Here is a 14,244-nt window from a genome sequence, read left to right on the forward strand (position 1 = left end):
TTTTAAAGACGGTCGCTGCCTAGCCGTGCCAACCCTCTGCAGTGTGTGCCTGCTTTTCCTCTGGCAGACGCACTTATAAATAGACATGAGTGTGGCGTGGCATGAGGGCAGCTGAAGGCTGGGCAGGGACAGTTTGGTGTGCGCTGTGGACACTGGGTTGTGCAGGGGGGGGGGTTGGTCAGCATGTAACCCAGGAGAAGTGGCAGCAGAGTGTCATGCAGGCAGTGATTGTGCTTTGTTGGAGGTAGTGTGGTGCTTAGCTAAGGTATCCATTGCTAATGAGGGCTTTTCAGAAGTAAAAGTTGTTGGGGGGGGGGGCACTCTTGCCGCTATTGTGGCTTAATAGTGGGACCTGTGAACTTGAGATGCAGCCCAACATGTAGCCCCTCGCCTGCCCTATCCGTTGCTGTGTCGTTCCCATCACTTTCTTGAATTGCCCAGATTTTCACACATGAAAACCTTAGCGAGCATCGGCAATATACAAAAATGCTCGGGTCGCCCATTGACTTCAATGGGGTTCGTTATTCGAAAAGAAACCTTGAGCATCGCGAAAATTTCGTCCCGAGTAACGAGCACCCGAGCATTTTGGTGCTCGCTCATCTCTATTTATTATTAATAATGATATTATACTCCTCATCTTCTTCTATAGTTATTCTTTATTCCTGTTGTTTCTTTGTGTATAACAGTGGTGACTGGAAACGGAATATATGTATGTGGAGGTGAAGAAACTCAAGGATTCTTTAAAATCTATTACCCATTTTATACATGGAGGGCTAGGAGTAGAGTTGAAATTCTGCATGTACCGCAAGGATATAAATTTCTATCATTTTTACATGATTTTAATTGAATTGGAATAAAACTAAATTTTAAGCCATGATTGCTGCCAGGCGTTAATCCTCCTGTTCGCAGAACTTGTTACCTTCCTCCTATGGTGATGGCTGTCGGGATCAGAACGAATTCCGATCCCGGTACTTAAGCTCTTTAAATGACCCAACAGTGAGAGGGGTCTCCCTTTATCACCCGAACAGTTCACTGAATACCATGGCATGCCATGAATTTCCTTCTGTTAAGGCCCAATTAGACACGATTCTCGCTCAAAGCCATCTTTTGAGCGATAACCGCTGCATCTAAATGCTGGCAGATCACAGCGGGACACGAGCTGTAAGCAAGGATAACAATGCAGCTGTTTGCTTATGCAAGCGATACAATGCGGGGGGGGGGGGGGGGGGAGTCTTGTATGTATATTGGGGGTGCAACTGGTAGACCCCTCAGTTTTGTATAAAGATATGAAATTATCATGATACAGCCCAGGAAAAGTCACCAACAACGACATGCCGTTGTGAGGGATTTCACAGCGCATCTAATTCTTTCTTTCATCACGTGGTTTCTGTGTGATGGATAGCACCGGTCCCTGGCTTATCACAAAGTACCACTGGTTACTGCGCAGGCGGCGAGATAAAAAAAGAGGAAATATGAGGCGCTATATGGTTGCCACTTCTATACAGAGAAGATAAGCTTAAGTACTAAGGCCCGGCTCACACGGCCGTACGGTAACATGCTGCAGGAAATTCACAGCGTTTTACCGGCGTAGGGAACTGCGAATCACCACGTTTTGCACGTCCTGCGCTGGCTTCATTGCTTTTTTTCTTTTCCTAGCAACATGTGTAATAAACACCGTACATGCACAATGTAATTGTGTACGTACTGCAGTCCCAACGCACCCATAAAAACAACAGGGCTGTACCTGCATGACACCTGGTAACATAAGACATGCTGCGTTCTTTACACGTGTAATATACGGAAGAAGTACACGCAAGTGTGAACGGAGCAATGAGAATCAACGCACATTCACCACGTATTACACAATTCAAATATGTTGGTGTGAGCCCGCTCTTAGGGAGACTGCCTGGGGCAGGAAAGAACTGTATCTCTGCAATGAGTGTTTAATAAACGGGAGTTATTAGACCTCCTGCCTCCTTCACATCAGCTCCTCCGCTATGCGCTGGGAGTAAGCCCCTCCTCTTCCAGTCTGGTCATGTGACCTGTACGCTCTCAGACCTCCTAGGAGGCCATCCATTCTACTAACACCGGAGCTGCGGATCGTATGTCTATGTGTACAGCAGGCAGGTGTGTCGGTTAGCTGTCCTCCGGTCTCTCGGTGATACAGGATCGCTACGGAGTCAGGAGCAGTGACCGCAGTGAGTCCTGAACCGTAGAGTCTCGGGTTCTATAAAGGGGGAGATGATAGGGGGTGCAGGCTCTGTAAGCTAATAAACCGTGATAGATAAGCGGCGGCTGTGTGTGACGCTGATCGGGCGGAGGACAGACCACAGAGTAGTGGACTATCTTTACAGCGGGACGTAAAGGACGTGCTCTCCCTACTAGCATGTACACTGTGGAGCTGACGCTGCACTGTTGCTATGACAACAGCTAGTGTCTCCTCCGCCCGGTAGTGGGCGTACACTGCTGCCTACGTAGGTAGTTACGGTTTGGGGAGCGGTCCTCGGCGGCAGGTCAGTGTACAGTGGTCTACAGGACTCCCCATCACACTAGTGAACTCGAGGTGTATACTGTATATACTCTGCAGCCCTCACCATCACCGGGCAATCGGAATAATCCCCGGATCAGCGGCCCTTCTGAAGTCATCAGTGATATAACATTGTATCACTCAAAAGAAAGGCATCCAGTCTCACTGCTCTTACAGTAAAGAACCCCGTTCTATGTTGGTGTAGAAACCTTCTTTCCTCTAGATGTAGAGGGCTCCCCCTTGTTACCGTCACAGTCCTGGGTATAAACAGATGATGGGAGAGATCTCCGTATTGTCCCCTGATATATTATACATACCCGGTTTCCCCCCAAAATAAGCCAGATTTTTGAGTGCCCTTACTATAAGGCTCTTTTTTTTTTTTTTTTTTTTTTTTTTTCAAAGGCATTTAATTTTTTTTCAATTATTTTCTACGGTCATCTTGTGCACACAATAGCTTTTTTATTTTTCTGTCTACGCAGTTCACCGAGAGCTCATTTTTTGCGGGATGTCCAGTAGTTTCCGTTAGTACCAATTCGAATACATACGACTTTATCGCTTTTTATTGCGTTTTTTCTGGGAGACAGGGTGACTGAAAAAGTGCATTTCTGACGTTCTTTCTTTCTTTTTTTTTGGATGACGTTCACCGTGCGGGGAAAATAATGCGTTACTTTGATAGATCAGACTTTTACGGACGCGGCGATACCAAATATGTATTTTTATTTTATGATTTAGACTTTTTAATTATAGATATGGCAAAAGGGGGGTGATTTAAACTTTTATTACTTTTTTAAAACTATTTTTACTTTTAAGCTTTACGCTTTGCTCGCTCCTGCAGTATGATGTAATGCTATAGCATTACGTCATACTGCATTCTGACAGGTAGCACCCCATGGGGTTGGCTTGATAGGCAGTGTCTCAAGGCAGCCCTTGGGCCTTTCAGAAGGCTCCCGGCAGCCATGACACCTGCACGGGTCCCCCGATCTCACCGCGGTAGGCTGTACAGGACGGGGGATTTAAATGCCGCTGTCAGAATTGACATCTCTTTTTCCAGCGAATTCACCCTCATCACGTGTCCAAAGTAAGTGGTCTCTGTCCCGTGATTTTGCCTTCCAGGGACACCTCTGAATTCATATGGTCCAGGAGAGCTTTGTTGGTGACCCTAGTTGTCCAGGTGATTCGTAGACGTTTTCTCCAAGACCACAGCTTGAAAGCATTAATTTTTCTCCTCTCTGCAATCATCAGTGCCCATGTCCCACAGCCATATCTTGTAATCGGGGAGACGATGGCTGTGATTAACCTTCATTTGATGGTGACTGAGACATCCTTGCACTCCCATATTTGGTCCATGTTCACCCAGGCCGTAAGCCCCAGTGCTAATCAATGCTTTGTCACCTTTTCAGCTGCTACCGTTTCTCTGAAAATAAGACGCGTCTTATATTAATTTTTGCTCCCAAATATGCACTACGTCTTATTTTCAGGGGGTGTCTTATTTCGCCGCGGCAAATCCGTCTGTGGCCGCTAATCCCTCAATTGGCCAGCTTTGTGGACGAAATTTCTCAGAAATCTCGTCCACAAGGGACAGCAAATCTGTCACGGCAAAGCTGGGAGAAGCCGGTGTTGTGGTGCGGATTCACCGGCCACAGAAACGGAAAAGCGTGCAGCCAGGTCGCTTCAAAACAAGTGGCTGAGTGCCGTGGGTTTTGAAGCAGCGCTTTCCCGGCGGAAATCTCGCTGTTTATCGCTGTGGCCAAACTGCGAGATTTCCGCTGGAAATACGCTCTGTGAGAACCCAGCCTTAAGAATCATACACAGGTTGCCTGACTCACACACAGAGCCATAAAAAAATAAGGGCTGTAAAGTAACGTACCTGTCTACAGACAGAAGTTCCTGTACCACTTGTAAGCAGGGATGGTATTGCAGCTTCCGGCCACCAGGGGGAGCTCATCACAGCAGACGTGTACAGCAGGAACAGAACGTACAGTATGGCCTTTTCCAGCCAGCAAGGGGAGCTCACAACAGCACACTCATACAGCACAGCAGGGACAGGATAACAGCAGACTGTCTACAGATCTACCTATACATCTGGAGGTGGGAGACAACGGGGATGGCAGCAGGGGACGGGCCTCTTGACTTGCCTGCACACTTTACTATGCCTTACTATCGGGGGTGCCTTATATTTGGGACTTCTGCAACTTTCAGGGGGTGCCTTATTTTCGGGGAAACACGGTATTATGATCGATGAGGGACCCAAGGAATACAAAACTATTAACCACTTTCATATCCTCTGTGGACTTCCTTGTTGGCAGCGGTCATGATCTTTGTCTTCTTGATGTTCAAGTGAAGACCCATCTTTCTTCTTTTAGTGTCTTCAGATGCTGGAGCCTCCATGCCTACCCATATCACATCTTACATCCAAGCTGGAGGCGGTATAACAGGGTACTAGAGCATGCATGCCTACCCATATCACATCTTACATCCAAGCTGGAGGCGGTATAACAGGGTACTAGAGCATGCATGCCTACCCATATCACATCTTACATCCAAGCTGGAGGCGGTATAACAGGGTACTAGAGCCTCCATGCCCGCCCGTATCACATCTTACATCCAAGCTAGAGGCCATACGGCAGGGTACTAAGCCACCCTGCCCGCCCGTATTACATATTGTATCCAAGCTAGAGGCCATACGGCAGGGTACTAAGCCACCCTGCCCGCCCGTATTACATATTGTATCCAAGCTAGAGGCCGTACAGCAGGGTACTAAGCCACTATGCCCGCCCGTATCACATCTTGCATCCAAGCTAGAGGCTGTACAACAGGGTCCTAGAGCCTCCATGTCCACTCATATTACATCTTACATCCAAGCTAGAGGTGGTACAGCAGGGTACTAGAGCCTCAATGCTCACCTGTATCACATCTTACATCCAAGCTAGATGCGGTACAGCAGGGTACTAGAGCCTCCATGCCCACCTGTATCACATCTTACATCCAAGCTAGAGGCGGTACAACAGGGTACTAGAGCCTCCCTTCAAGGGGTCAGTTTCCCACAATAAATTATCCTTTTCCTCTGATACTAGCTAATTACAGTAGCAGCAAACTGCATGAGATACCGGCTGCAGAAATTGATCAATGTGGATTTGAAATCTGCAGCTTGTCAATTTCTGCTATGGATATTGTAGATGAGTGAGGGGAAATTTGTGATGCAAAATCTACGACAAATCCTTGTAAAATACGTGAAATTTGCAGAGGAAAATCTACCTTATGTGGCCGTACTTTGAGGGCAGATTAGCTCGTAGAATTTCTTGGCTCTCTGAGAAGAAAAAAAAGTTGTTAACCCCTTCAATAACTTTCATTGTGAGCTCTAATTACTAGGTGACAATTTCTCCGCACTCATGTACATTACTTTCAGCTGAAGTTGCAAAAACTGTTTGGGCTGTCAATCTAATTCATAGTTTTTTTTCTATATTCATTCTACAGCTGCTGCCATCATTGGTGACAGAAGGCTTGGACGTGTACAATGGCGAGTTTTTCGGCTGAGGATGAGATCTCCCTCCAGTCCATGGTTAGGCAATTACTACAGAGTGTCAAAGAAAAGCTGTCCAGTGCACCGTCGGCGGAATGTGCGGAGGAGGTCCTGCTTCATCTAGAGGAGACCGATGAACATTTTCACAAGTAATCAAGTCCAGTGTCAAAAATACTATACTGTACTGTCTTCTGCATTTGACCCCCCTTCACCCCCAGGTTATCTTCAGGGAGCTTTACAGCCTTGACTGCTGACCTACATTTTACTTACACCCACGGCCGGGTCAGATTCTGACTGCGAAATCTTGCAGCGAAATCAGACCCGATGGCGGCAAGAGACGCTATACTCATCTGTCCAGATCTGCGACAAGCGTCTCAGCTGGCGCGAATACGCAGTGTAGGGCATGACACTGCCGTCACACCAGCGATGACGTGGATCCGCAGTGACTCGCCACGGGACGGATGGCTTTCATTGACTATAATGGGAGCCGTCCGTGCAATTTTCCGCACTAAATATAACATGCTGCAATTCTTCCCCTCGAGCAGAAAATCACAGTTGATTTCCGCTTGTGGGCAGGGAAGAATCTTTTAACATGGCATGTCTATGGACGGATATTGCTGCGGAATTCACTGTGGGCGTCTAAACGCAAATTCTGCAGCGATAATCAGTCTGTGGCAGTTGGGCCTTATACCTTGTAGCAAAGACAACAAAGAATAGAGATGCGAGTTGCTGACCTATTTAGCCCACAGAGGATTGTCTAGAATTGTTATAATTGTATGTCTCACTGATGGCTAGCACAGACATACTGCACTGCCCTTTTTTTTGGGGGGGAAATTTTGATTTTAAATTGCAGGAATACATGCTATTAAAGAGATTTGATGACCTATCTTGAAACCCTGCCAATCACTGGAGCGGGAACCCGCTGTCTACGTAGTTGCACACAGGGGTCAGAGAGGAAGCTGCTGCTCCAGACCTGTGTAGTGGTCAGCACTTGTAACTGCAGTCATAGGTCGCACTAAAATCAGTTGGAGCCTGCAATTACAGGCATCGGCCACTATATAGGGGTTGGAGCAGAGCTCCGCTGTGTCCCCTGTGTGTAGGGGCGCTGCCTGTGGGCTCCTTTTCAGCTGATTGACCGGGATCCTGAGTAGAGGACCCAGGCTGATCAACTATTGATTGACTTATCTTGAGGATAAGTCATCAATAGTATCTTTGCCTGCAAAACTCCTTTAAGGGAATAAATAGCACAACCTGCAACACTATTTGAAAAACGAAAACTAACAGAACGGAATTTGTTTTATTAAAATCCCACTCCATTCTTCTCCTCCAAAAATGGAACAGAGGAAAGGAATTATGACTGAAGCCTTAACGCAGATGTGAATTAAGCCTTAGGCCTCCGTCAGACGAGCGTGTGTTTTGCATGCGCAAAATGAACGCTTCTAAAAGAATCAATGGGTTCATAGACTCATAGAAAAGTACAATTGGAAGGGACCTCCAGGGTCATCGGTTCCAACCCCCTGCTCAGTGCAGGATCACTAAATCATCCCAGACAGATGTCTGTCCAGCCTTTGTTTAAACACTTTCATTGAAGGAGAACTAACGTGGTGAGCGGCCGATGGCGGCGCGTGGCAGCAGAGAGGGCTCTGCGTGCCGCCTCTGGCACGCATGCCATAGGTTCACCACCACTGCTATAGGATTCTCTCTGAGAAACCCTAAAAGCCCGCCCACTCTTTTAAGCCATGCCCACTCACTCTCCGCTATGGGGATATCCCTCGGGATTTCCTCTGAGCAGGCAGGTTTTGCGGAGCAGTGGGGGATTACCCTTTCTCCCCGCTCCGTCTCTCCATGCTATGGGGAAACCCCCCATTGCTCTGCTCACTCTCTCTGCTTTGGGGAAATCCTGAAGCCCTGTAGGGCTTCTTCTCTCTCCTCCTGGAGCAGCAGCGCTTCTCCAAGCACAGCTGCTCCAGTGAACGGGCAATGTTTCATGCGATGCACATATGGGCACACACAAAACACACTCGTCTGACCAAGGCCTTAGTAAGTAAGCTTTTTTTTTTGCGATCACAAGTTCTAATTTACTTATAAGTTTGCGATCTCAAGGTATAATTTACTGTATATCAAATACTAGAGATGTGGGTTTTTTTTTACTGGCCCTGTTGAATGAAATTGCTACTTTAATAATGATTTATAAAACCTGGTCCAAAATGAAGAGGGATGTTTCAGCCTCTCCCCTATTAGGAATAATACCCATTTAAAAACAATTTAATTGATTTGCATACTTTTTGGAGGAGAAAGGAATGAGCGTTTTTTTCATTGCATGATATAATTAAACAAACTCCCTTTTTTAAAAAGTGGGGTGAAGTGGGAAAAAAGACACAACTGCGCCACTGTTTGTTGGGTTTTTTGTTTTTACAGTGTTTATGATGCAAAAAAAAAAGAAATGATATCCTTATACTGTGGAGCATTATGATCACAGCCATACCAAATGTATTTAGCTTTTTGTGTTCTACCCTTAAAAAAAATATATTGTTTGTTTAAAAAAAAATATATATATATAATTGCCATTTTTTGAGATCCATAGTTTTTTTATTTTTTATGGGGCAAATGATGTAGTGGAGTAAGCTGAAGTTTTACGGTATAATTTTGGGGCGCATATGACTTTTTGATCACGTTATGTTCAATTTGTGGGAGGAGGTGGGGTGCCCAAAATTCTGTAATTCTTTCTATTTTTTACAGCATTCACCGTGCATGAGGAATAATGCAATATTTTAACAGTTTAGAGTTTTATGGACTAAGTAATACCAATTATTTTATGAGACAAGGGGGGGCTTTCAAAATTTATTTTTTATATTTTTAAAAATTTTATTTATTTTAGTACCACTAGGGCACTTGAACTTGTGATTGCCTGTACAATACACTAATACTTCTGTATTGCAGTATATTATACTATTCTATGTTGGGCTATTAAGCTCTGCCAGTTATAATAGGCCAGAGCCTAATAGATTTAGATTTCAATGCCAGGAAGCAGGGGTGTTCTTAGCCTTTCTGCTGCCTGAGGCCAACAGGAAATGGTGCATCCTACCCACCCCCTTACCCCCAAAGGAAAAAAAAAAGTACCGTATAAAATGTGAACACACATGGCAGACTTACTGAGGAGCTTGTACATCTTCGGCTGACCCGTCCACCGGCTCCTTGCTTTGTGCACAATGAAGAAGGGTGGTGTTGTACTCCCAGAACAATGCCCGGGCAACTCTGGGTAGACTGTATTCAAGCCATGGCTTGCTTGACATCTGCGGCACAGACTTTTATGTTCTGGTGCTGTCTGGCAAAGTTGTTGTCCAGTAGTTCAAAAAAACAGCATAAAAAAAGTATAGAAAACCTTCTCCATGATGACACGGTAATGGCAGGAAGGCCTCATTCACACGGCCATATGTGTAAATGCTGAGTGTATTTCATAGTGTTTTACTGCTGTGTGAGACGGCTATCGCTGCGTAGGATAGAAAATCTGCACTGAGCATGATAGAAAATCTCATGCATGCTGTCATGTGCATTGTGACTATTTTATTTATTTATTTTTTTCCCACTGTGTCTCTTAGCGGCATTTGGGAATTTAAATGATGCAATGTATTACATATGTACAGCGTTTTATATGTACCCATAGAGAACAATAGAGCCGTACGCATGTATTACGCAGTGAAATAAACATGCTGTGTTCTTTTTTACACACGCATTATGCGCTATGAAAAAACGCTAGTTTTAGAGGGACATGTGAAAATCATTGCATTTGAATAGCACTGTTGATTTCCACTCCACTTGTGACATCAAAGGTCCTTATTCACTTATCACTTATCCCACTGGGTGGGAGGCTCAACTTGTCTCACTGATGGATCGCCCCTGCCTCCAGTAAGCTCCAGACTAACATGGCAACTCAGTGGCACCCCTCCATCACATTTTGGAAGACATGAGGCTTCCCTCCAGCTAATGACTTAGATGCCGTGGTCACCATTTATGTGGTTAAATAGCCACGATGCGAATGATCTTTACTCAAAGCCATTGTGGGCAGGTGTGACTGTTTAAAACGCCCAACACCCACCAGATATGAAGCACCACACACTTCAAGCCATATAAATATGGCCTCTCTTAAAAAATCAGTTACGTACTTATTATTTCATTCTCCTTACAGGTTTCTGTAGAATGTATTGAAATATCATTTAAATGAGGCATTTTTAATGTAAGATTTAATATCTGTTTCGTGTATTAAATTTGTTTTCTATTGTCTTTCCCAGCTACGAGCTGGTGAAGTACTTGAGACATTACATCAAGAGCTCCTTGGGATCAGTGATTGATGATGAAACGGAGAGATGCTCTTTTGCCCAGAGTCAAGTAGAGGGATCTGGATACGACACGCTTGTACAACGCGTTACTAAACGAACTCGAGAATCCAAGGAGTGAGTCTGAGCATCAATTTGATATGCGAGTTGACTAGCCACTGTATTCTTTAGAGCAGTGTTCCCCAACTCCAGTCCTCAGGGACTGCCAACAGGTCATGTTTTCAGGATTTCCCCAGTATGGCACAGGTGACGTAATTATTGTCGGTGCCTCAGACATTGCCACAGGTGTTCTTACCATAGGATATCCTGAAAACATGACCTGTTGGGGGTCCCTGAGGACTGGAGTTGGGGACCTCTGCTTTAAAGCATGGAGGACAAACATGATGCGTTTGGCTGTTGTAAGTACTTCCTTAGGCCACTCTGACTCAACCTACTTTCCACTGCGATTAGCGTTGCATTTCAGATGCCACGCTAATCACCGGTACAATGCCTTCATGGATTTTAATGGGGCTTCGAAAAATCACACTCGAATGTGGCGTTTCTAACACTGTGACCGTCTGCTGTATTTTTGTGCTTTTTAACGCACCTCATCATCCATCGCAATGATGGGGCGCATTTAAAAAAACGCTGTAATGTGCGTTTAAAAAGTGGCATTTTGTGAACATGTGTGATAGTGGCCTTAGAGTTTGAGTGGATGCCCAAATGTTTGACTACTGCCATTAATAATTCTTTTTTGTGCGCTTCTGTAGCTGGGGCATATGAGATTTGGGTATCCAGTTCTAGCAACTGCTGAAGGCCTTGGTGGTCAGAACCCCACCAATGTAACAGTTACCATCTGTCCACACGCTACAATAAAATTGAAGTGCTAGGGCTCATCAGCTCTTGAATGAAAGACGCAGTTGTAAAACTTTTAAGGTTAACACAGGTTTTTATAGCCAAAATTTTGGCTATAAAAACCTGCCAAGTAAATTAACTAACTTTTTTATTCTACCAAAGTTGTAAGAAAAAATATTTACTATCGCATTTAAAAGTATATACATTTATATGTACATTTAAAATGCTTTCCTGTACAAAATAAGCAACATACAGCTATAGCTCTATTCACACTTTGTGTGATGACAAAAAGAGCACAGTCTGCAGTGATATTCTTACTTTCAAAAATCCTGAACTTTGACAGATCCCTTTAGAGCCTGTTGAGTCCTTCAGTGTCTGTTTAGACTCGTCTGCAAACGAATTTAGCACAGCGGCATTGTTTGTGGTGTTAGCAAAATTATTTGCTAATTGGTATGTTTTCAGGTATCCAAATTAACAGTTAATGTTTGAGCATTGGGGAAGCTTACAAATCACACACACCACTGAATGTGATAGGAAGTCATCTGATTTATTTGATAAACTGCAAAGATATTTTATACAAAGACATTTGAAATGAGGCTAAAACAGGCTTTACTTGTGGTTATTAAAAACTCAACAAGAACAGTGACGTCTCTTTAAAGGCAAGAACTCTCTCATGAGACTAACGTAAATGACCTTGGAATACGCCCTTGCATTCTTATGATAGAAACAATAATATGAGCTAAAGAAAGACAGTGAAAAGCTATAATAGAGGCAGGTTACAGGACATAAAATGGGGGATGGGAAATCTTATAGTTTCCCTCATAGTGTTGAAGATTGATCCATGAAGCTAGCATGAACAAAGCCTTATTACACTGATACATAGAATCATTATGAACACTAATAATGAGTAGAAACAAAAAAATCAGTTTGCTCCATAATTGCCATTCTTTAGGACAACTACACGCTATGCATTTTTAGCATGGCTTCACCATTGAGGACCCAAATGGAGAGCCCTCTCTATTTGTAGGGTTGCTAACCTCTACATGCATTACATGGAAAGCCATTAATTTCAAAGGGTACCTGTATCCCTTAATTTTTTCCTCAGCAATGAAATGAACAGATAACCAAATAGGTGACCTGGGAACAACATTTGATTGTTTGGGGTCTCAGCAACCGTATCCCATGGCATTTCAGGGGGACCTGCTGAAATGTGGTTCTCTGAGGTGGACCTTGTTGGTCAAAATAGCCTGAATACCCCATTAACATGAAGAAATTAGCTGCAAATTTACATTAACAATATATTGATTTTTCTTAAGGTACACAGAAATGATGTTTTCACTGAAAAATGTGATGATGGCCGTGGTGGAGACACTTCTCAATAAGTTTGAAGAGGATCAGGCTAAGAACCGAGAAATGCAGAAAAAAGCCTTGCATGAGCAGCACAGCAACAGATATACTGATAACTGCTCTGACAGTGATTCATCTTTCAATCAGGTACAATTGATTTTGGTTTAGGTTCCACCATTTCTTTTAGCAACAAAGGAAATTGCCTAGTAGCAAAACAATAGCAGAATAAGGTGTCAAAATGCTGCACACAACAAAATTATGTTATACTTAAAGGAGGCATTCTGCCTTACAGATTTTATAGCAGGTTTTAATAAGAAAGAGAGGGAAATAAAAGAAATAACTGAAAGGAAAGAGTAGAGTAACAAAAAAAAGAGAGGAGGAAATCAAGAAGTGGCTTCCGAGACTAAGGTACAACAAAGAAAGAGGCAAAAAAAACTCAGAAAGCCAGCTCTGGAGGCCTCTGAACCTATAATTAAGATTCACGGGACCACAATCTGAGAAAGAAATCTGTACTCGTAATGTCTTGGGTCAACAACTCCTCCAGCCTATAAATTTAAGAAAATGTGTCTAAGTGCTCTTGTAATGAAGGAGTTCAAGGGGAATTCCAATGTCTCGGAATGATGATCTGCGCTGCCTCCGGAAAGAAGGGCAAGCTCCAAGGTGGTAGTGGAAGAGACTAGGTTTTATAGGATCATCGCCTTTCAAAAGGAGACCATTATATCACAGTCCTTCCATATACGAAGGAGGGTTCTTACCTCAGTCTCGCATCTCTAACACGTTAGGGGTTCAAAAAATATTTTATTCACTGCCAGATTAATATCGAAGTATACAGAATGAAAATACGATTACAATAAAGAAGTATCAACACAATACCCATTCTGTTTTGCTATTCAGCTACCCCACATTTTAGGCAGCAGTTATACTATAGTTCCCCAGTACAACTTCCTCCGAAAGAACCAACCGCCTGGGCAAAATAAAGAGAAAAGTAAAAACGACAGAAACAATAGACAGAGACAGGAAAGAAAGAGAAGGAAGGGAAAAACGTAGGGTGGGGTGGGGGTGGGGTAAGGGAAGGAGATAGGGGATAATCTGTCCACATTGACCATGGTTCAAGCTTGCACTCTCAGTCCTATCATTGTCTAGTACATTTAGCAAGGGGTATCTCAAGCCAATCAGGGAATAAGGGCACCATTATCCAACCAGGTGTTCAGTTCTGGGGAGGAACGGAACTGAAGCCACACCGCCCATACTGAGTAAAATTTGGTGAAACGCATCTCGTCCTTGGCACACAGCTCCTCCATGTATTTTAGATTGTCTAGGGACTCTAACCACATCAATCTCGTGGGGGGAGTCGTGGACTTCCATTTCCTAGGAATGATTTGTCTCATGGCTAGCAAGAAAAGTCGCAACAAGGAGCCTTGTATGTGGGATATCGAGCCCGGGATCATAGATAACAAGGCAATTTCAGGGGTAAGGTTGATTACCTGTTTGCAGACCGCTGTTTACAGCGCTCCTACCTCCTGCCAGAGTGGCTGAATTATCATGCAGGACCACCACAAGTGTACTAAAGTCCCTCTCTCTCTAAGGCACCTCCAGCACAGATCCGGATCTCTAGCACGTTAGAACCTTGGGGGTAGAATACACGTAAAATAGAAAGTGTTCTATACGGATTGTCAGAAAAA

General features: G+C 44.1%; 1 protein-coding gene across 3 annotated transcripts in view; it reads left to right on the forward strand.

Moving 5' to 3' along the window:
• Positions 1-2,055: 2,055 nt before the first annotated feature.
• The window catches only part of TBC1D32 (TBC1 domain family member 32), an 87,648-nt gene continuing 75,459 nt past the window's right edge, over positions 2,056-14,244 (forward strand). Inside the window, exons 1-5 of one of the 3 annotated variants that reach the window (XM_066574752.1) lie at positions 2,056-2,198; positions 3,641-3,698; positions 6,002-6,196; positions 10,337-10,498; positions 12,532-12,709. In XM_066574752.1, the coding sequence (XP_066430849.1) occupies positions 6,042-6,196; positions 10,337-10,498; positions 12,532-12,709 (495 nt within the window). In that variant the 5' untranslated portion in view covers positions 2,056-2,198; positions 3,641-3,698; positions 6,002-6,041. The remainder of the gene's footprint in view (positions 2,199-3,640; positions 3,699-6,001; positions 6,197-10,336; positions 10,499-12,531; positions 12,710-14,244) is intronic. The other 2 variants (XM_066574746.1, XM_066574760.1) reach the window with 2 other exon arrangements.

This window comes from Eleutherodactylus coqui, chromosome 1 (assembly GCF_035609145.1).
Source record: "Eleutherodactylus coqui strain aEleCoq1 chromosome 1, aEleCoq1.hap1, whole genome shotgun sequence".
Classification (NCBI taxonomy): domain Eukaryota; kingdom Metazoa; phylum Chordata; class Amphibia; order Anura; family Eleutherodactylidae; genus Eleutherodactylus; species Eleutherodactylus coqui.